This window comes from Malaclemys terrapin, chromosome 25 (assembly GCF_027887155.1).
Source record: "Malaclemys terrapin pileata isolate rMalTer1 chromosome 25, rMalTer1.hap1, whole genome shotgun sequence".
Classification (NCBI taxonomy): Eukaryota; Metazoa; Chordata; order Testudines; family Emydidae; genus Malaclemys; species Malaclemys terrapin.
In genome coordinates this window covers 11,900,913-11,924,786 of record NC_071529.1, presented here as the reverse complement: position 1 = coordinate 11,924,786, position 23,874 = coordinate 11,900,913, and the positions used below count along the sequence as shown (strand labels likewise).

At 41.3% G+C, this 23,874-nt stretch overlaps 1 protein-coding gene across 1 annotated transcript in view; it reads left to right on the top strand.

The window, feature by feature from the left end:
- NPEPPS (aminopeptidase puromycin sensitive) overlaps window positions 1-23,874 on the top strand; it is a 60,801-nt gene that overhangs the window by 22,573 nt on the left and 14,354 nt on the right. Inside the window, exons 3-15 of the mRNA XM_054014112.1 lie at window positions 193-270; window positions 5,344-5,465; window positions 7,034-7,141; window positions 8,117-8,317; window positions 8,813-8,909; window positions 9,019-9,052; window positions 10,542-10,656; window positions 13,905-14,069; window positions 15,362-15,466; window positions 15,922-15,982; window positions 16,984-17,093; window positions 22,079-22,142; window positions 23,043-23,182. Coding sequence (XP_053870087.1) covers window positions 193-270; window positions 5,344-5,465; window positions 7,034-7,141; window positions 8,117-8,317; window positions 8,813-8,909; window positions 9,019-9,052; window positions 10,542-10,656; window positions 13,905-14,069; window positions 15,362-15,466; window positions 15,922-15,982; window positions 16,984-17,093; window positions 22,079-22,142; window positions 23,043-23,182 — 1,400 coding nt within the window. The remainder of the gene's footprint in view (window positions 1-192; window positions 271-5,343; window positions 5,466-7,033; window positions 7,142-8,116; window positions 8,318-8,812; window positions 8,910-9,018; window positions 9,053-10,541; window positions 10,657-13,904; window positions 14,070-15,361; window positions 15,467-15,921; window positions 15,983-16,983; window positions 17,094-22,078; window positions 22,143-23,042; window positions 23,183-23,874) is intronic.

The following is a 23,874-nucleotide window of genomic DNA, read 5'->3' as shown; positions in this document are numbered from 1 at the left end:
TGTCAATAAGTGTGGTATTTCTTTGGGTGTTTAGGTTTACATTGTTCTCTGTTAATTGAAATCTTGATTAGTGATTACAGCATTTTGCTAAGTTCAGCTGCATTCAATTCACTGAAGTGTGAACGTAAAGTACTCTTGAGTTATGGAAACATTCTAGGCTCTTGTTTGAACCAAGTGCTCTTTCCGTTTCAGAAATACACGCCACGGGATTCAACTATCAGAATGAAGATGAGAAAGTTACTCTCTCCTTTCCCAGTACTCTACAAAAAGGTAAGAGGTGCTTCCAAAGTTTCAGGGCATGTCTACACTACAAAATTAAATCGACTTAAGATAATTCAACTGCTGCAGTAATTAAAGAGGTGTTTCACATCCACATTGTACTTGTTCTGTCGGCTGTGCGCATCCTCACCAGGCGTGCTTCCACCAGCTTAACTGTGTGGGGCATGGTGGGGCAGTGGCAGCTGGAGCCTCACTGTCTTGGGACTGACAGCTCACAGCTGGAGTCCCCATACTGCCCAGGGGTAAGGGGGGCTCCAGCTGTGAGCCCCGCAGTGGGGCTGACAGCCAATAGGCAATGTAAGTAACACAGTGTCAACACAGATACTGCATCACCTAACTACATCAACTTAAGTGCTACGCCTCTCTGAATGTGGAGTTAAGTCGGTGTAGTGGGCGACTCACATCGGTGGGAGTTACATTTTAGTGTAGACGCTTCCAAAACTGCCTTAAGTCGACCTAACTCTGTAGTGTAGACCAGGCCTCAGGCTGACATGCTACGTGGCTCAGCCAAGTTAAAATACTGTCACTCAGGGTGGCTCTGTCTGCCTCTCTTATTGTGTATTCCTTTTGCTATTTGTTTTATTTAAAATTTCCCCTTCTGAATTTCACAATCTGATGGGCGAATGTCAGGCAACTGAACAGTTAGTGCCCAGTTTCTAACTAGCTTAATATTTACATTGCAGTTAAACAGAGGGGCCAGTTTCCATAATGTTTCAGTGTTAATAGTAGGGCTGTCAATTAATTGCAGTTAATGCAAGCAATTAACGCAAAACAAAATAACTAGATTAAAAATAGCTGTGATTAATCACTGTTTTAATCACACAGGAAAACAATAATAGAACACCAATTTGAATTTATTATAAATATTTTTGGATGTTTTTCTACATTTTCAAATATATTTATTTCAATTACAATGCAGAATACAAAATATACAGTGCTCACTTTGTATTATTTTGATTACAAGTATTTGCACTGTGAAAAAATAAAAGAAATAGTATTTTGCAGTTCACCTTGTACAAGTACTGTAGTGCAATCTCTATCGTGAAAGTGTAACTTACAAATGTAGAAATATTTTTACATAACTGTACTCAAAAAGAAAACAATGAAACTGTAGAGCCTACAAGTCCACTCAGCCCTACTTCTTGTTCAGCCAATCGCTAAGACAAACATGTTTGTTTACATTTACGGGAGATAATGCTGCCCTCTTCTTATTTACAATGTCACCTGGCAATGAGAACAGGCATTCACATGGCACGTTGTAGCTGGCGTAGCCAGGTATTTATGTGCCAGATATGCTAAACATTTGTATGCTCCTTCATGCTTTAACTTGTAGGCTCTAAAGTTTTGCATTGTTTTGATTTGAGTACAGTTATGTAAAAAAAAAGTTCTACATTTGTAAATTGCACTTTTATGATAGAGATTGCACTACAGCAGGGGGTTCTCAACCTTTTTCTTTCTGAGCCCTCTTCCACTCCCCCCCCTGCCCCGCCAAAAAAGCTATAAAAACTCCACAGCCCACCTGTGTCACAACAATTGTTCTTCTGCATAGAAAACCCAGGGCCGGCATTAGGGGGTAGCAAGCAGGGCAGTTGCCTGGGGCCCCTGCAAAGTTACATTCCTCAGGCTTCAGCCCCATGTGGTGGGACTCAGGAACCCGGGCTTCAGCCCCATGCAGTAAGACTTCGGCTTTGTGTCCTGGGCTCCAGCGAGTCTAATGCTAGCCCTGATTGGTGGACCCCCTGAAACCAGCTCGCGGCCCCGCAGGGGGCCCTGGTTCCCTGGTTGAGAACCACCACACTACAGTAATTGTCTGAGGTGAATTAAAAACTACTATTTCTTTTGTTTATATTTTTACAGTACAAATATTTTTAAGAACAAATAATATAAAGTGAGCACTGTATACTTTGTGTTTTGTGTTGTAATTGAAATCAATATATTTTAAAATGTAGAAAAACATCCAAAAACATATATAATAAATTTAAATTGGTTTTCTATTATTGATTTAAAGTGCGATTAAAACGGCAATTAATTTTGACTGTTTTTATCTCCCGGTTAATTGTGAATATTTTTGTAATCGTTTGACAGTCCTGGTTAATAGTGAAATTATCTAGTTAATTGAAAAACTCCTTTATATAGAATGCCCTAGAAGAAGTGGGTGCGGATCATAGAAAGTGGGCCTGGTTCAGGTTACTATGACTCTCCTGCTCTGGCTCTGTCTTGGCTAGAGTTGCTTTCCGTTCTCAATTCCCACCAAACAGGTAGCTTAATTGTTCACTGAATATTTTGGGTGTCTTGGCTAGACAAGAAAGAGAAAACAAGAAGAGGACCAAGAAAAATTGGTGACCTGGTAATGACAGAAGTTGCTTAAGACTCAGCCCTCTTCTAGAGTCCTGATTCCATAACTGGGAATTAATGAATGTTTGTATAGTGTTTTAAGCATATAAACCACAGTGCAAAGTGCTAAGTATTTGTTTGTAAAGTGCCTTAGTATCCCTGAATGAAAGCTGCAGTAAGGCCAAAGTACTATAATGTAAGACTGCTCTATTTCAAGATTTACTCACAATACTTATTCCCTCTCGGTCGTCTAAACATAAAGTAACTTTTTGAGGCCGGTTTAGACCTCAGCATTGTTCAAGTAGTTGTTGGGGTTGGTGACATCATTGGATAGTTTAGGAGATGAATAATTTCACATCTGACATGAGTTAAAATCTATCCCAGGTTGGTAGGGACTGGAAGAGAGTTGATTACTGAGAGGCTTATATAAAATGAGCATTTGGATTCACCCCATGTCCTGGAGGGGCTGATGTCCATCTCGCACAAATCCGTACCACAGTTGGCTCTACTTCTAGGCAGTCTCCTTTGGCAGCCCATGCAGAGAAGCCCAAGACTGAATGGGTATGAAAAGTAAACTGAACTATCTTCTGACTTGATGGGGAGAAATCATTTAAAACGTTAAGATACATTGGTGGGACGCTGCAGATGCTCATATTTAAGCGTTTGTGCTGACTGAAATCACATGGCCTACTGGTATTGTAGGATTTAAAGAAATCTTCCTATCAAGCCACACACCCACTCTTACCTATAGAATAATTTTGTCATTACCCAGCAGAAGTACCCAGCAGAAGTGGTTCGGTGCTGACAACTCCAGGAATCTTTCAGCAGATCCTCTGTTTGATATTGTCCTCTGTGGTTAGGCACATTAACTATTTTGCACAATAATTAGTAGAGTAACTTGTAGTTCAGTGGGGGAAAAAAAAAAGTGCAGTCGATGGTTTTCTGCCTATAGGTACCATGATGCCTAGCAATGGCAGCATTGTAGGAGAGGGTTCCTGTTGATAGCGGCAATTTGTATGGTAAAATACTAGCATCTGGGTCAGCTGGAAACACTCCTCTTGTCGAGATGTTTAAATATTTCACTGACTAAAAAAAAACTAGTGCAGGTTACTATTTGCCTAGCTGTTAAAAAAAAAAAAAAAAAAATCAAGATTTGAAAGATACAAAATTTCAACTACTTTAAAAATTCCATATTTCATTCTCTCCTACTTCATTGTCTCAGTTCTTGACGTTCCTCCCCTGCCCCCTCCAAGAAAGAATGGGGAGCTGCAGCAGGCTTCACGTTTCATGGACAGATGCACAAAGTCTGATTCTATGCATGTAGGACTTATCCAGTTGCTCTAGTTTGTTCATTATAGTGAGCCAGTAGAAGATTGAAATTTACAAGAATCGTATTTGTTCAATTATATTTGGCGGTAGCAGGTTGAAATTAAAACCCAATGATGGGATTAAAGGTTTGTAGGTCCTCTTTTCTAGAATTCTAGTAGGCTTTTGCAAGAGTATATTTTAAATAAGAACAATTGTGCCTGTGCCTTCAAAAATTACTGTCAGTCTAGCTCCTTAGTTAGCAGTTGATTCCACATTAGAACTGTATCAGTGGCTGGATTGCACTAGAATAAAGTTTAATTTGCATTGACACTGTAAATGACATTCACTTGACTTGAGACCTGCTCCTACAAAGAACATTCTCGCTGACACACCAAGTAAACCGCGCCTGTGATAGTTACGTTGATGTGTCCGACTCTGGGCCTATAGAACTAAAAGAGGATTCTGTGATTGTTTGCTTTTGGTAATAGTGAAGTTTGCTCTTGAACACCTGAGGTGCTTCTAATCATCTGCCTGCCATTGGGAGTTAGGGTTAGGAGCTATTTATGTGAGAGATTGTTGATCTGTTCTCTTGTTACCCAGAAAGGGCTAAGCTGAATTAATGTAGTGCTCTCCAGGCTTTGAATATACAAACTCCTTGTTAACTGTGTGGCAGTTCCGTTTGCTGAGAGATTTTTTTAGGTTGGAATTTGACACCACAATTGAATAAGGTGTATATTTTTATCTGTGCATGCAGTTTTGTAAAGATTCTAAGCAGATACAAATGTTACTGTGCTCTATTCTGTAGGTTATTGGCATGTTGCCTTTCTTAGCAAGATCAGGTTCCCCTTTTGTGCTGAAGCATCAAGGGCAGAATAAATCCTGGATGTCAGAGTGCAGACAGCTCTACCTTGACTACTGTATTAGATTTTCATAAGATTCTATTAATATCCGCTTAGGCACTCCATATAAATAGGCTTTCTAAGCCTACCTGTGGAGCGTAGAGTTAAAACTAACATCCCGTCATGCATCCCTCACTTGTAATAGTTGCAGTATCAGGTCCTTAAATTGGGTAAAAAGATAGAGCTTAGTCTGGTTACAATCAAGTAGAAAAAGTGAATACAAGCAGAAGCCTCACAGGTACTAACCAGTCAAGTGCTGTATCTCCATGGTTGGTTAGATTTTGCTTGTATTACTCCTAATGCTTAGCTGCCACTGAGCAGTGTTCTATGCTGTGCTGCCAAAAAAGGGGAGGGTTCGAGGGGTGCTGGCGATGGAGCGGTGGGTGGGGAGGAATTGGAGGGAAGAGTTATTTCAGAAGGGCAGTGAGCCAACTAAGTAGCCCAGCCTGAGAAACCAGACGAAATAAATGTTCTGTTTGGCACCTCCAAATAACATGTCCCATCTGTTCTTTTTTTGTCACAGGGACGGGGACGTTAAAGATAGACTTTGTTGGAGAGCTGAATGATAAAATGAAAGGTTTCTATAGAAGTAAATATACCACCCCTTCCGGAGACACGCGCTATGCTGCTGTCACTCAGTTTGAGGTATGAGCTGTATTTTTGTTTTCAGAAAGGGTCATTCATAATATAAGGTTTACTCTTGGGAGAAGATTTGGGGACAGTTTTTCTAGTCTCAACTACATGCATGGCCTGATTTTTTTTAGAAGCCATATTTTCCACTTCTCATTCTCAGCAAAGTAGAAGGTAATAAAAAATCAGCTTTGTACTGTGACCTAAAAGTCAACAAATCCAGGGTCTGGCAAATTCCTCAGCTGAAGTCTCTGTCTATATATAGTATATGCATATGTATAACAGCTGCAGTGTTAGAAACAAATTCCTTTAACAGCTGCTTTGAACCAAATGTCCATATAAATTGCCTTTTGAAAGTACGCTAATATTTTACTTTGACTCTCTGACTTACTCCCAATAGCTTAATGGCACTCAGATTGTGTGCTATCTTCTGTCTCAAGTATTCTATAGCTCTTAACAGCATTACATTTTAGTACCATTCTTTAAACCAGTGGTCTCCAACTTTTTGCGCACACGATCACTTTTTGAATTTAAGGGCAACCTAGTTCTACCCCACCCTTCCCTGAGGCCCCGCCCTGCACGCGCGCGCACACACGTCGCCCTCCATCCCACCCTCATTCACTTTCACCGGGCAGGGGTTTGTGAGGGGGTGTGAGCACTGGGCTGGGACCAAGGGGTTCACAGTGTGGGAGGGAGCTCCGGGCTGAGCCTGGGACAGGGGGTGAGAGGTGCAGCTCTGGGAGGGAGTTTGGGTGCAGGAGGGGGCTCCGGGCTGGGGCAGGAGGTTAGGGTGCAGGAGAGGTATGGGGTGCTGGCTCCTGCCGGGTGGCACTTACCTCAGGCGGTGGTGTAGCGGAGCTAAGGCAGGCTCCCTGCCTGCCTCTGCCCCACGCTGCTCCCGTAAGGGGCCCACGTGCTCCGGGGAGGGCACGTGGCTCCACGTGCTGCCCCTCTCCTCAGGCACCGCCCCCGCAGCGCCCATTGACCACAGTTCCCCATTCCTGGCCAATGAAAGTTGTGGGGGCGGTGCTTGCAGGCAAGAGCAGCATGCGATGACCCTTGCCTCCCCCTCCCCCGGGGCTGCTGGCCGCTTCCAGGAGTGGTGTGAGGCCGGGGCAGGCAGGGACCCTGCCTTAGTGGCAGCCCTGCTGCACTGCCAAATTTTTAGCAGCCGGAGATCCTTTATCTAATGCACATAAAACATACCATGGTGTGGGCAGTCTAATGAGATGATGCAACCAAGGGGTCATGTGTGCTTTCTATGGATGTTTGTGCACCCTCCCTTTTACATGACTGAAGCATTACTTGGGTCATGGTTGTGCTGAATTTTGCTCAGGGACTGTAAACTTCAGTGGCAACACAAGATGAATTTCTCTTGCCTTTTTTTTTAACCTGAGAGTGAATTAGCATATAGTTTAAGAGAAAACATACTAATCCAAGGGCCAAGGAAGATGAACAAGGAAACTTTTTCTAGCAGAGACTGACCCTAGCTTGCCACACTATCAATAGAATGTATTTTTATGTGCTTCATTGTGATAATCTCTGTGAAAGATTTGTTCAGTTAATGCTCTTATTTCCTTGAGGCCACTGATGCTCGCAGAGCCTTCCCTTGCTGGGATGAACCTGCTATTAAGGCAACATTCGATATCTCATTGGTCGTCCCTAAAGACAGAGTAGCTTTGTCAAATATGGTAAGTGCTTAATGTGCAAGTAATGAACTCAGTTTTTAATAGCAACTGGCTGTGTAGCGGTTTTGTTTGCAAGTTAGTGATGTGTTTTGGTGACACCCATTAATAGGAAGATGGATTGTATTATTTGTCATTACTAAGCAGTTATACTTGATTGAGGGAAGCTTTTTTAAAAGTAGATATCCATTGCTAGCTGACGCTAGTACAGAAATTAAATACGCTGCACAAGCCAGAGAGGGTTGTTTATTAAAACGAGTCCTAACACGTGGCATGACATGTGCTGCTCAATTAAATGAATGAAAAAAATAAAACTTTTGCTTGTTTAGAAAGCTACATAGACATGCATGGCATTTTATAGATGAATAAGACCAGTCTCTGCCCTGGAGAGCTGATAATTAAAGTTCAGACGTAACAGGAGTGAGTGGTAGCAATTTCATCGCAGGTACGAAGGGGATATCTTCACATTCCCCATTTCAAATATGATGTAAATCTTCATAATAGTCATTTGCCACTGAGAAACCACCCTTCAGTGTCTCATCCTACAGGCTCCTATTGTTGGATGACTGTTTACTAATAAAGGCCATTTTCAGTTAGGACTCAGTTTCTTCTGCTCAGGCAGCTTGATGCTGTAATGTGTTAATGCAAGCCAGAAGTCTTGTCCATCGACCATTTTGTTGCAGCCATCCTTTCTGTGTTTGAACAAAAGAATCATGCTCTGAAAACTTCTTAGGGGAAACTGGCTTCATAGGCATGGGTCCTGTCACCAGTCCTGGAGAGCGGGAGTCCAGGAACTCATAGCAAAAGCTATCCATCAGACCTTAGCTACTGCGGTGCGAAATATGACTTGTGGAGTAAACTATAGAAATTAAGTATTTGTTTTTCAGCTGGGGACTATAAATGTAATGAGCATTTTAAAGTTGTAATCCAATGTTGCTTTTTATGGAACTAATCAGATTCCTTTTTGTGTTTGTTGGAAAGAATGTCACTGATCGGAAGCCATACCCTGATGATGAAAATCTGGTGGAAGTGAAGTTTGCCCGCACACCTGTGATGTCAACGTACCTAGTAGCATTTGTGGTGGGAGAATATGACTTTGTAGAGACCAGGTCGTCTGATGGTGTGTTAGTCCGTGTTTACACTCCTGTTGGCAAAGCAGAACAGGGAAAGTTTGCATTAGAGGTAAATGCGCTTGAAGTGATTTCTCTACTATTTGTATAGTCCCCAGTTTTGGGGAGCCTACGTTCTGGCTGAGTTCTATCAACAGCACAATTAATGTGAAACTTGTCATGCTGCTTTGGTTTTGGTTTGATTAGTGACATGGAGAAACAAGGCTTGATAGTAAACTGAAATTCATTACATACAAATAAAACATGAAGTCATGACAAAAATCTAGATTCTGACCCGACTGAGATGATTTAGCATGATCACCTTTTATATAAAGTCAATGTAAGGTAGTAGAGATTGGCTGAAGCCTGGAAAAAACTGGGGTACTTCCAATGTTGGTACTCTGGCATTCCTGGAAGTCCCACTTTTTAGAAGTGGGATTTCTGGGGCAGAGAGCCAGTATGTGCTGCTTTCTGGAGTACTTACAGCCATGTGGAAATGTCAGTTCTGGCCTATCCTTGCAAGTTAGTTCAAAATGTTTACTAGATTTTTCCTTTTATCTTTTTATAGGTTGCTGCTAAAACTCTGCCTTTTTATAAGGACTACTTCAATGTTCCTTATCCTCTTCCTAAAATTGATCTCATAGCTATTGCAGACTTTGCAGCTGGTAAAGTAACTCACTTTATTGCTGAACGGTATTGATTTTCTTTGAATTTTAAACATTTAGGAAGAGGTGTGTATCAATGTCAATAAACCTTTGTATTTATTTTATAAAGGTGCCATGGAGAACTGGGGCCTTGTTACTTATAGGTATGCTGTTAAAATACTGTCTTTCCCCCCTTTGTTCACTAATTTTGGAGGCAATCAGACTGGTTTTAGGGAGATATAATAATTGGGCTTCATCCCAAGTAAGGTTGAGTAACTTCCTCCAAACTCTAGCTTCAGTCTTGAGTAATTTAGGCTTTTACACCAGAATGCACTGGTGTTCACATCTCAGAAGGGCAAGAATGAGCTTTTAAGGCTACTGGCCAAGATAGCCTGAAAGATTTTAAAAGCATCTGGCAGCAGCAGCTTCTGCAAAAAAAGAAAGTGTTTTCTTGGCTACATTTCCCCCCCAGCCCCCCCAATAGTTCTGTAGTTATTTACGCAGCTTAGAAAACTGTTTTTGATTTTTGCATGTTCTAGCCAAGTCGGTAAACTTCTGCAACCATAGGACAAACATGTGGGTTGAGTAATTTTAAAAACTTTAGCTTGCCTTCCATTTTCAGTTGCTTGATCAGATGAGCAAAATTTCATACCTTCTGCTTGATAGTCTCATGTTTGTTTTGAGCTGTTGGAAGGCACTCCCTTCAGCCTCTGCAACATGGGACTCTCATTAGCTCTAGGTTAATTAGCATTGAAGTGAGATTTCAGGATTTTTCTTTTTAAATTTACCCCATTAATTTGGCCTTACAAAATTGTCATGAAAAATTACTAGCCCATGCACAAAATCTACTTGCCCACTCTACCATGCTGACGAGAACTGATATTTTATTCCCTGTGCAAAAATTATTTGCCCTGGGTGTGTAGAATTTTGTAAGCCTGCTTTAATGCTAGTGCTACATTCTCCCCTTGCATTCAGATTGTCAGTCTTGCCTGTTACCTGCATGATAGATAAGAGGCTGGCATAATGTGCAGGCTCTATTTTATCCAAGACATTTTTTCCCTCCTTGAGTCGCAGGAGTCTGAAAGTCTCTTCCGATTGACCTATTGAGCCATGGTTATGACACAGATTTCTTTAGCGTTCCCTTATTGGATCACAAGTGAAATGAGTGTGTGTGTGTGTGTGTGTGTGTCTGTCTGTCTCTGTGTGTGGATATTCGTAAGCATCTGAGATGGTAAATGTAACACAACTGATGACTGGGCACGTGGATGATTGGTGACTCCTTCTGGGTTGAGTGTGGGAAAGAAGACTTGCTTTGTATACGTTATGAAGTGTGAAAGCAAACTGCAGTCAAGGTGAGACTTTTCCCCTGTTTTTTCTAGTCATGTAGCTGGACTATTTTTTGCAGAGTAAAGTTTTTCTCCTGTCTGGGTTTCTTGCCCTTGATTTCATGCATACTTTGAGGAAGTGTTGCCCCAAGTCATCCCAACAGCTCTGAAATTTAATGTAACTGTTTTATGTGCAAACTGAAACAACTTCTGTTTTTCAGTTGTGCAGATCATGTTTGTAGCTTGCTTAGGTAATTCAGACTGTTTAAAATCTTATTTTTCCCAGATTGTGCTGCTCAATTAATCTCTCTTTATTTCTTAAAAACAGGGAGACTGCACTGCTGATTGATCCCAAAAATTCCTGCTCTTCATCCCGCCAGTGGGTTGCTCTGGTTGTGGGACACGAACTTGCTCACCAGTGGTTTGGAAACCTTGTAACTATGGTATCTAATATTTAAAGTATTTTTATTATTATTTGTATTACCATTGCACCTAGGAGTCCTAAACATGGACCAGTACCACATTGTGCTAGGCACTGTACAAACACAGAACAAAGAGACTGTCCCCACCCCAAGGAGCTTGCATGCTAACTAAGATGAGACATGACATATATGTTTAGATTTGTCATGCTGCTCCTAACTATGATTAGATTCTTCAAGTGCCCCCTAAAGTATCATGTAAAAGGGAATAGACATGTTGAGTTAGATACTTTAAAAAGCTGTCTTTAAAGTGGATTTTAAAATACCTACTTGACCAGATGCGCCTGAAGAACAGGTGTATAAACAGAAAAATGCTAATTAACCTGTTCTAGTTCATGTGTGCGTGAATTAATGTTAAGAAGTTGACTTAGTCTGTTTGAATGTAGTCAGAGAGTGGGAAGAGAACAGCAGGTTTCCATGGAAATGAGCTAAGCCACCATATTAGATTACTTTTAAAGTGATAAATCCTTATTTTCCTTTCTGGTAGGGATGATTCACTGTGTCATCAGGAACTTTTCTTACTAAGCAGGCCTTCTCAGTTTGTGACACTGGGACTGTATTATTCTAATCCATTAGTTGAAAAGTTGCCTGGTAGTAGCTGACATAGATTATTTTGGGTCTATAGGGAACCAGTCTTCTGAATGATTGACGCTGAAGTCGTTTAGATGGGAATAAAAGTACAGGAGAGGCAGCAGGTTGAAAGGTGCTAATAAACTCCCCACTGTGCTTACAAACCCGAAAGCCATGTTTACTGAAGTGTCTGCCGACAAATGGTCTCTGCCTGTCCTGATTAGATCTTTACAGTGCTGTTGTAGCCTGATGCTCCTTTCTTTCCTCTGACACCCCCTCAAAAAAACCAACAACCCTGCTAATGGGTCCTTGGAAGCCAACCCTGTTAAATGTTAGGAAGCCTTGTTGCCAGAAGCAGAGTGTGTTTGGTAATTGAACTAGAAGCACTGCAGCAAAAGGAGCACAGCTTCTGAAGCCAGCAGTTTCCTAGCCGTATCTTTTAGGCTGCCAAAACAGAGGTCATGACTTCGGTGGAAGACAGATTTATATGTCACTTCACCAGGGAAACTAGTAAGGAAGCAGTTCTCAGCCTTTTCCATAGTGTGGCACGCATCATAATAGAAAGTTGTCTTTTCCCTTTCACGATTGCACAGGCCACCTCCCTGTGTGATTCAAGTCACATCCCTGTCACAGCAACAGCAATTAATTTGAAAAGTAATATTAGGATAGTATGTAATGTATGTTTAGCTTTGAATGCAATCGGGCAGCTGGAAATTGAGAGCCGGCGTTGTGTGATCAACCAGCTCTTTGTGGATCACTAGCAAGTGCTTTTGGGACCACCGGTGGCTCACAGACCTTTAGTGGTCTACCACACCTTGAGAACCACTACAGTAAGGCATTTAACAAAGCAATATTGTCTTGTAAGGGCTTTGCTACTTTGATAAAAAGTTTTACCTTTTCTTTCCCCTTTGAAGCTTTGTGCCATTCATAAAGTTTTTTTCTTTTAATTTTCATATTTTCAGATTTTTTGTATTTGAAATAGGATTATGTTTTGTGAAGTGAAAGTCTTTCACTTTCCCATTTCAGGTAGCTTGTTGTACGCAGGGAACAAAGATACTATCGCTGCAGGAAGTGTCAGTTACATCGTGGTTACAGTGTGCCAATGTTGGATCTTACCAGATAGCCAGCTCTTTAACACTGAAGATATTAAACTAATTGGAATCAAAATAGTTCTGAGAAATAAATGGATGCCTGAGCAACGAGACAGGAATCTCATCTCCCCACCGCGGTCTTTAGTTTTCATTGGGATAGGCTAGCAGCTTGTTGCACTTAGCATGTGACTGACAGCCACTTACACGTCATGAAATTAATACAGAAAAAACCTGACTTGTTGGGAGTTTGAAAGTAAAGTTGAATATCTTTCATTTTTCACAGTTGCATGAATCCTTTGGCACCAGTACTATATTTAAGTTCTGGAACTTTGTCTTGGAAACAGATTTAATCAGAACTATAATGAAAATTGAACAGGCTCCACTCTAAAAATAAATAATGTTGGACTTATCTGGGTAGAATGTCAGTGAAATTATTCCTTTTCGAATTCCCTCTGTGATGTTTCATTCTTAACCAGGAAGTAGAATTGTTGTGTGGCTGAATTTCTATTGGGTTGACTCTGCATCACTTTCCGATTTTTTCTCCTTAAATAGACCTGGCAACTTAATCAAACATATCTGAATTTACCTACCACTGGTTTATGAGTAAGAGTACTATATCTGAAAGAAATAAGAGGATGGGAAAGCCTTTTCCTCTCGTTTTTTTTTCAGTTTCATATGTAGTCGGTTTCCTTATCTCCCTCAGTACAGTAGGCATTGTCTCTCTTAGCCAGGCATAGGGAAGGAGGATGCATCTTAAAATATAGGACATATAATTGTAAAGCTGCAAAAATTGTCAGCGAGTGTGTCTTGGACAGGTATAATCCTGAAACTACTTTAACTCCCTCCTCCCCCCCAAAAAAAATAATTAATTACTAGATTTCAGGTTTTCAGTATCTGTTTACAGCAGTATTCTTTCTCCCTCAGGTATCCAAACTCTTTTTCTATTACCTGTAAGGACATTAATACAAAAACTCCTGTGAGGCTGTGATTGACGGAGGCCTTTCCGTAATTAGCAGAATGTGTGGATTCCCCAGGATCTGGCTACTTTGTTGAACTGTGGCCTTCCATGCCACAGACAGCTTCCCCAATCTGCTCTTCCCTTGTCCGCTTCCTGCAACTGTTCCCTCTGTGGCTCTGCCCTCAAATCCAGCTAATATGCAGCTTGTACAGCAATTTCTTTTGTACCACCCGCACGTTTGCCCTCTCTCTTTTGAGTTCTTGGAAGCACAGCTCACCTAGCAAACAGTTGCTAGGTAGATCATTCTGCAGTGGGTTCAGTTCACGAGCTGTTCTAAGGCTAAAGGGGGGATACTGTTGTGTAACACAGTCTGCTGTGTGTTCTATTCCACTTCCTGAATTTGACGTCTCCATATTGGGGGATTCAGACACCATCTCAGTATAGACCTTTCTCTCTGATTTGTGGTTAACTGGGCCGTTAATACGTTATAGTCTGTAATGCAGCCTTTTTAGTTGAGTGAGTAGGAAGAGTGTTAAAATAAGTGAAACTAGTGAAATAAAGCATTTTATATTCAAATACTCTTTTCTTTCCAGGAATGGTGGACCCACCTTTGGCTGAATGAAGGCTTTGCCTCCTGGATTGAGTATCTTTGTGTAGACCACTGCTTCCCAGAGTATGATATCTGGACTCAGTTTGTTTCGGCTGATTACACACGAGCTCAAGAGCTTGATGCCTTAGACAACAGTCATCCTATTGAAGTGAGCTGTGACTCCCTGCTATTGGCATTATTTGTCTCTTTCAGTTCAACTGGGAATTCTGGGTAGAAACCTTCCATTGATAGCTAGAAAGGAGGGAAGTGTGGGTATTCACAATGCAAAGGAAAAATCTCCAATTGCTTTTACAGCTAGTAGATTTTCTGTTAAAATAGGAAGGCCTCTTCTAGTAAAAGTAGTGCTTAAGGGAGATCTGAAAGCTCACGCAATTGGTAATGGTTTAAATACCCTTTCATCTCTACTGACTTGAGCTGGCAAACTAGTGACCAAAACTCGTGGTTTTTCTCTGACGACAGTGAAATGAGTTGTTGGGGTCTCAGTCCAGTTCCTAGTCAATACTTGCCCACATTAGAAGCAACCACCCCTAATTGGTACCTTTGAGTCTCAGCAGTGAGGGAAGGATAGACCAGAGGGCAATAACTTCCCTGTAATCCTTAGAGCTGGTCACTCTGGTTCAGAATTGGAGGCCCATTAACAGGACAATATGAGGAAACTCGTTGCCACTGCTTGTGCTGTACCTGTTAACAAATAATAATGTAAGTCTTCTGGGCTGTCAGTCTGGCACCTTCACCTAAAAATGTGCATAAAGTGTCATTTTGAACACTTTGAAAATTATGCTGCGGGTCTGCTGAGTATTTGTATAGATGAGGTGGTAGCTATTGGATCTATTCACCTATATTTATAGTCCAGCCTCCATTATATAAATGACACAGGGATTTAATATCTTCAGTCAAGCTTTCAGATAATCAATAGATTATAATAGATATCGGGGGCATGATCCTGCTTTGCATAACAGGGAATTTTGGATACTTGTGGATGTACTGCAGGCACCCACAGGCAGGTACCGTGCTGGTACGCTAACTTTTCGCATTGCCTTATCAGTAACCAGTTTTCATTATATTATTTTTTTACTTTGAGCTTAACCAAATTAGTCAAGTCAAAGTGTGAGTGTTCGAGTGTAGATCATGGGCCACAAAGGACTGGGGCAAGACCTTTAGACCTATTTATTAGGTGCTGGAAGCTAAGCACAAGACTGTCAACCTATAAACTAATCCTAGTGCCGCCATCTCTGAACATATCTAGTTGAAGAGGCACATTAGGCAGGCTTAGTAAGAGATTCAGACATGGAGATAGGCTACACGAACCTCCTCTGTAGCTGAACTATTAAATAAGAAAATTGTTTTAGCGTTGGCTATTGAGACTCTTTTGTTCTGTTCATTTGAACTAGAGTTGCAGACAAGATGTTGCTTGTTCTAACTACGCATTGTAAATCCCAGGTCAGCGTGGGCCACCCATCTGAAGTAGACGAAATATTTGATGCTATTTCTTATAGCAAAGGCGCATCTGTAATCCGAATGTTACATGACTACATTGGAGATGAGGTAAAAAGGCACAATTCTATTGTGCACAATTCAATGCAGATTATTAGTAAAAACTCTTGTTGAACAGTTAAAAACAGGTATATGTTTGTGATTTCTGGTTGCTGAACGTTTATATTCCTGAACACTAATTCTCCCACTCAGTTTTGGGGAGTCATAACTACACTTCAAGAGGAAATGTAAACACCCTGAATAAATTCAAGGAGGAAGTAAACTATTGGGACAACATAGAAACATGATTGTTTAAAAGTTCCAAGTGCATTTGAAACTTGAATGCCACCTACCAACAATGCTACAAAGCCATTTTGCTGCCTAATGTCACGTCCTAGGGGAGTGGCAGATAAGTAAAACCGGTGCTAGGGATCCCTGGCGGGGGTGTGGAAGTAAGCGCACTGCACTCGGAGGACAATAAGCACCTCCTTTCTGGTGCAATTACATGTTTAATTGTATGTTTCTAGGATTTTCGGAAAGGAATGCATTTGTACTTAACCAGGTTCCAGCAGAGGAATGCAGCTACAGGTAATCAGCAGTTATTCTTGTACTTTATCCAGGAAAGCTCAACTCTGGCGAATTCAGTTTTCAGCGGTATCTTGGGTTTCTAAAATACCCAGTTTCCCTGCTGAGTTGACTGAGATGCAAGGAAGTCAATAGACTTGCACTTGAGGTCATGTAATGAGTCAGTCGCTCAGCCTGGATTAGAACCCAATATACTCTTGGCTTTCTCCCAATCTGTTTCTCTAACCTCCGGAGTACGCAGGCACAATGATCTGAAAGAGCTGCATTTACCCCAGTAAAGCTGCCTATGCAATAGTCTAATTCAGAATTTTTGCCCTTGAGGCTTTTTTCTAATGAGCGGTTGGTTTTCCAGAGTAAGTTGATAATTGGCCATTAAGGCTTCTGCAAATTTCCATTTGCAGAACTGATCACATGTGGGATTAAACGGATCAAGTGAGGTTGTGTCCAGCGTATCCTGGCACTTATTTCACATGGCGATTTACTGTGTATCGAAGTTAAAATGCTGAGGTGGAATAAGGGGCTCTGTGTGTCACTTAGGTACAAGTGATCCAGATGTTCAGTAGTGCTCCTGGGCGTAATGTGTGAAAGTATGTCGAGAAGAGAGCAGTTGTTTTTGAAGCCTGTTGCAGTTCTGAATGTTTTATTACTTACTCCAGACATTTGGATAACAATGCATTACAAATGGTGCTCTTTGGAATCCTAATGAAGAGGTTGATGTTTTCCATGGGAGATTTAAACTGCTGCTTATTCTAACTGCATGATCTCTGTTATAGTGTAACTTTACAAAAATGGAGCATAAAACCCCAGAGGGAGGCATCTTTAACTTCTGATTAGGTATATTTGTGACAATAAGAATAAATAAAATGACACAAATTAGACTCCTGATGGTGCCAGTCTAGTGGCCTTAACAGCATTTAATGTGTGTTTAGATTTACATTTTTGTGTGTGTGTTTGGGGGAGGGGGGGATTTGGGAATTCTTAGACTGATGATTTTTCTTCTACAGAGGACCTTTGGGAGAGCCTGGAGAAATCCAGTGGTAAACCTATTGCTGCTGTAATGAGTACATGGACCAAACAAATGGGATTTCCACTCATTTATGTGGAAGCAGAGCAGGTAAATTGTGATGATAAACACAGAACATCATTAGATGCTTTGAAATTCTAGTTACACTAAATGTTCCTGTGCACTTCAGAAGAAAACATTACCTTTCTTAAGTGTCCTGGATCACTTTTAATAGTATCCAGTCATTTCAGAACTGTAACTTTCTTCTGTTTGATCAGGAGGCAGTGCAGTGACTTGCTTTTGTTCCGTGACAAAATCTGCTCCTGAAGGGAGGGAGAATGCTGTTAGATAGCATGTCACTTTTATGTTTAATCACACTGTTGGGGGGAGGGGTGTTATCGTATATTCTTCATAATTTAAAATTAGACTGGACAAAGTATCTTAAGTAGAGGAGCTTCTGTCACTTTCCTTGGGGAATGCTGTTCACAGCGGTATGGAGTTCGTTCCCCTGATGCATCCAGCTCACGTCTAAGCTCCAAGCACATTAAGTATCCTTTTTGTTCTGGATGTGCATTAAGTATAGGGGAGAGAATACCTGGCGTGACTCACTTCTTATTCCAGTTTAATTACAATGACTTTAGGAGACTGGCCCTATCAATCTTCCTTGTGTTAATGAATCAGCTGTGGATTAAGATGCATGGCCAGTCTTGCTAGTGGGCTACAATCCCTAGGATCCTCGTAGTGTATGACAAAGGTAGCCGTGATCCATTAGTAAGTCACTTTCTGAGTTAAATTCAAAGTGAATCCATCAATCCTGTGGCTGAATGAATGATGTGAAGGGCTGTATTAGCTCAGGTTTCTCAAAGGAAACATACCATCCAGGTGTATAGACAGGGATGTAGAAGCTTTACTGACGTTACTTCAATGTACTTGACATAGTCTGTGCCCTCTGGGATTAACAGGGAGAAAATTGGTTAATGCAGGTGCTAAGATTTGAGATTGGGGAAATAATTCCTGGAAGAGTTTAATGAACTGCCATGATAGACTTCCTGTTTCTGAAATGGTACAGCCAGAAGACTGATCTGCCCTCAATTGCTCTGAAGTCTTTTGTGTTCTCTAGTGACCCATTTTCAGTTTGCTGTTTTTCTTGATATGGTTGGCAGCATTGTAAACATTCAGAGAGCGAGACTGTCTCAGACACCTGCAGGAATGAGGAGCTGAGATATGTGGTGGTTGAAATTAAAATTTGGAAACACTGCATAGAAATTAGTCTCTTGACCTCTAATTCTCTCTAGTTCATCATACCTCATATACATTAAGAATGTTATAATGGGGCAGTAAAATTGGCAAATTATTCTCTGAGCAAGTGCATCATTAAAGTTAGATGCATCACACACTGTTAGGACAGGATTACCATATATTCTTCATAATTGAACATTAGAGTGGACAAAGTATCTTAAGTAGAGGGGCTTCTACCACTTTTCCTGGAAACTGTTCTCCAGTTTAATAATCTCACTTTCAGTAAGTGTCCCCCTTTTTAATATCATCCCCTTACTTTTAGTTCATACCATCCTATACAGTGTCTTTCCATCACTGATGTTACACATTTCAAATACTTGTTGGATGATTCTCATGTCCCTGTCATTAGTAGTTGCTTAGCCACTTAGTCACTTTTTATAAGCTAATGTTTCTATCACCACTAATTTTTCCTTTTTCTCTTAAAATCTAGTGTTGAGGCACTTATGACTTAATACAATATGTTAGGTCTCACTAACACTTTATAGACCACTATCTTCTACTATACTCGGATGCAGGGATAGGCAACCTATGGCACGTGTGCCAAAGGTGGCACGCAAGCCGATTTTCAGTGGCACTCACTGCCCGGGTCCTGGCCACCGGTCGGGGGGGCTCTGCATTTTTAATTTAATTTTAAATGATGTTTCTTAAATATTTTAAAAACCTTATTTACTTTACTTACAACAATAGTTTAGTTATATATTATAGACTTACAGAAGATCTTCTAAAAACGTTAAAATGTATTACTGGCACGCGAAACCTTAAATTAGAGTGACTAAATGAAGACTCGGCACACCACTTCTGAAAGGTTGCTGACCCCTGCTCTGATGTGATGAGCGTAAGAATGGCCACACTGGGTCAGGTCCGTCAAGCCCAGTGTTTTGTCTTCTGACAGCAGCCAATGCCAGATGCTTCAGAGGGAATGAACAAAATAGGGCAAGTTCAAGTGATCCACTCCCTTTGTCCAGTCCCATCTTCTAGCAGTTGGAGGTTTAGTGACACCCAGAGCATGGATTGCATCCCTAACCATCTTGTCTAATAGCCATTGATGGAACTGTCCTCCAGGAAGTGATCTAATTCATTTTTGAACCCAATTATACTTTTGGCCTTCACAGCATCCCCTGGCAATGAGTTCCACAAGTTGATTGTGCATTGTGTGAAGTACTTCCTTTTGTTTTAAACCAGCTGCTTATTAATTTTGTCAGGAGACACCCCCAAGCTCTTGGGTTATGTGAGGGGGTAAATATCACTTCCCTATTTACTTTCTCCATACCATTCATGATTTTATAGATGCCTCTACTAATGTTGACCAAAGTTGTATTTGCCTTTCTTGGTGCCATGTTGCATTGCAAACATGTAGCTAACTTGTCTTTCATGTTCTATGGGAACCATAGTGGACCATAACATCTTGAGGAACATTTACTATGGGTGCTACTGTCACCTCCTCTACTTTAATTCTGATTATTGGGGCTTTAACCTACAGTACTTTTCAAGCCCTATACTTTCAGGTTTAGAAGCACCTTTAAATGGAAAAGGGTGGACTTCACTTTGGTTTGACACTGTTTAAAATGGAGAATTACTCATTGAGGGGAAGTGCTATGTGTACCCGTTCCGTCACACTTTAAATCATTGACAATCATCCCAGGCTTCTTTCTTTGTGCTTCCTGCAAGCTGGAACCCAATTCTCCACTCTGAAGCAAAAGTGGCAAAGCAACTTTAAAGAAAAATAAAGGATGAATGGATAACCTGTCCCGAGTCACCCCAGTGCTGAATGAGGATCCCTAAAAACTTGGCAAAATTGACATGCATTAGCTTGGGAAAAGTGCTGCCGGACAAATTTTGCCTGACTCAGGCAGGCTTTGAGGACCAGCCCTGTGTAGCTAATGTGCCCAAGCTCCAGTAGAGGGGAAGTTCTCCCTCCAGTAGCTGTGCTAATGGACCACTTCCTGCCTTACCTGAAGAGCCTTTGATTGCACTTCTGAGTGTATTTTTGTGAGCATTTAATCTCTAAAATATGTGCTATATAACCAATTTGTCAATCCTTCAAACCATTGGACGCCTCATTTCCCTTCAGACTGTGGCAAAGCTGTCTCTGCCTCTACTCTTCATTAGTATTTTTATTACCTCTCTATTCTAGGAGTCCACCTGTAAAATGTCATTGCATGTAAATGATACTTTTTCTTCCAAAGCCTTTGACCTTAGCCCAGCACTGCTGTAACAGGCAATCTTCCGACGATATGAGTGCTCTTGTTCCTGTTAATTACAAGAAGCAGGAAACGACTTCCTGATACTGTTCTTTTCAGATTAGTCCTTCCAGGCACCAAATACCTGTTTCACTTTTCTCACTTGGCAGTTATCACCACTGCTGTAGTTGGGATTCTCTTACATCTGATTTTCCTAAAATGAACGTTTTTTTTTCTTTGCCTATTTTTTTCCTTTTGTGTCTTGTCTTTACACTTGAATAGCCTCACAGAATCATACTATACCAGGGATTAAAATATATGGGCTTCTTTCTATCACCTGTTGTTTGAATTTTTTTATCTATTGGTTTCTAGAATATATTAGATAAAAGTGCTTTTCTGCACTGAAGACACTTAACTGCCACGGTTACAGTTCGTCAGTCTTGGAGTAGGTGAGCCTGTGAAGAATGACCCTATTGTACTCCCAGTAGGTTTTCGGCATTGGTACAGATTAAGGACATGTTTGAATTTCAGCTGCTTTGATTCTGGTTCTCTGTGCCTGCAGTTATGGGACAGGCTGGGGACTTCAGATGAGGAACTCATACCTTAGTGACAACTGGAGGCCACTCTTGATAGTGGAGCTGAAATCTCCATTCATCATTTTGGGGAATAATAATCAAATTAGGGGTGTTTCTAGTGGGGTTCTGCAGGGACTGGCCCGAGGCTCACCACTTGTTCATCAATGCTCTGGAAGTAAACGTAAAATGGCCGCTGATAAAATTTGCGACTAACCCAAAGATTAGCGGAATGATAACATATGACAATAGGGCAGTGATACTGAGGGATACTGGATGGCTTGGTAAGATGAGCCTGTTCCAACAAAAATGTGTTTTAATATAGCCAAATGCAGAATTATACTTCTAGGAACAAGGAATGCAAGTCATGCCTATGGAATGGGGGACTGCATCCTGGAAAGCAGTGATTTAGAGGTCAGAACGGATAAGCTACTCAACATGATCTCCCAGTGTGATGCTGTGGCAAAAAGGGCTAATGCAATCCTTGGATGTAGAAACAGGGAAGTAGTGAGTTAGGAGTAGGGAGGTGATTTTAACTCTATCCAACACTGGGAGACCAATACAGGAATACTGCATGCAGCATCAACCTTTGGAACAAACTGCCAAGGGGGATGTGGCAGATTCTTAATCTCTTGGTGTCTTGATTTGTAGACTGGATGCCTTTTTAGAAGATACGCTTTTGCCACACACAAGTGATTGTGCTTAATATAGGGGTAACTGGGTAAAATTGAATGGCCTGTGCTATGCAGAAGGTCAGACTAGATGATCTAGAAGTTCCTTCTGGCCTTAAACTCTATGGATCTTTAAATGTGCTGGGACTCTGTCCTGAATCTAGTGAATGATACCCTAGTATCCATTTCCAGTTGTGTTGCTTGCTAGTTTAAAAAGAAAAAAACAACCTCTGCCCCAATTGATTTGAGCAGTGGGAGAAGGGGAACTGGAAAAAAAAACATTTTCCAGTTATTCTGAGTTTTCATGTCAATGTTCTTCCATCATGGAAGTTTTTGAAATCGATACTACTCTAGCATTTATTTTCCATTTTTAGCAAGAAGAGGACAAAGTTCTGAAGTTAGTCCAGAAGAAGTTCTGTGCCAGTGGACCATATAGCGGTAAGATGAAGGCTAATAGCAGGAGTCGAGCCGTGCATCATATTGTATGCCGCGCCAGCACTTCCGTGAAACTCAACTCTTGCACTGTCTGATTGCACAGGCAGGTGCCCTTTTAGGATTTAGATATTTTTTTAAATACTTGTTAAAACCCAAAGTTAAGCTAAGCCCTGGGTGCGCTTGCATTTTTAGAGTATGTCTGTGCTGCAAAGAAAAACCCAGCGCCGCGTCTCAGAGCCCAGGTCGATTGACTCAGCCTCACTGGGTGTGGGGTTCAAAATAACAGTGTAGAGGCTTGGGCTGAAGCCCAGATTCTGACACCTACGGCAGGGAAGGAATCGGAGCCCAAATGTCTCCCAAATGTCAGTCGACCCAGGCTCCGAGGCTCGGCTCTGTGAGTTTTTCCTCAGCAGTGTAGATGTATCCTGAGTCTGCATGTTATTATCACATGTATGGGGGAGAGACTTGCACCTGTAAAATGCTTTTATATTATCGTAGCAAGATGTTTAAACCTTTGTTCAATATCCAGTCTAGGGCCTTGACTGCCATCTTAAAGAGCTCATCTTATGGGCCTCAGTAACCGAGTAAATTCTCCATGTCTAAGAGCAAGCACAAGCTTGTCGTTTATAATTTAAGTAGCTACAACTGCTGGTTAGCTACTGCATGTACAGAAATTAAAACGTTTTATTTCAGAAGTGATATATGGACTCCTGTTGTCAGATTCTAAAATGATCCTTTTCTCTCAGAATCGTTGCCATTTTTCTGACTGTCAGAATTAGCTGACTTTAAACTGTTGTGTTCAGTTGGCCACTGAAACCTGCTGGAACATCAGCCTGAACCTGTGTCGAGTAGTGTCTGCTACCTCCTTTCCTCAGGCTTCATTTTTCCCTTTCCCGTGTTTAGGGGAGGACTGCCCTCTGTGGATGGTTCCCATTAGTATTTGTACAAGCGATGACCCCAGCTGTGCCAAAATGCAAGTGCTGATGGACAAGCCAGAGCTGACGTTGGTTTTGAAAGATGTTAAACCAGGCCAGTGGGTGAAGGTGAGTTTGTGCAGAAGGGAACATATGCATGAGACTTTAATTCAACCTCACTGAGATGTTCCATTATGCTTCATTCGGTCCATTTGTTTTCCTTTCCTACTCTTTTGTGTTGCAAGCTTGCTGTGCTTCTGGTGGGTCTTGTCGGTTTCATTACCCTGTACTGGCTCTGCTCCATAGCGCTTGCTTAGTGAGGTCCTTTCCCTTTGAGGGTTTGCTTCCAAGAGCGTTCTAGACAACGTAAACTCAGACCATTTAGGAGTCCACGCTTGGAAAAGCTGAGCGATGCCATTAAACTGAGGCAGCTTTTGAATTGAACTGTGGTGGCTTCTTGTGCATCCCCATAGCAACCACAGCTTAACTAAGCCCATCCTGGCCAAAAATAGTCCTGTTTATCTTTCACGAGTGTGTAGAGTTTTTACTGGCTATTACCAGGCCAGTACAGATCTGCAAGTGAAAAATTCAGCGTTAAGGTCTTCTGTAGATAGTGGTGCGTGTATCAGAATCTAAATGTCAAAACTGAAAAACACTTACCTTGTTGGATTGCTGTCATATAAACTACTTAGGTTAAGGAATAATCATTCTTAAGGTAGAGAAGTACTTTGAAAGGTGACTCCATGAAATAACATTATGGGCCAGTCTCTCACTGATTCCATATCAAATGGGCGCTGTCCCATTCTCAACCTTCAGCTACT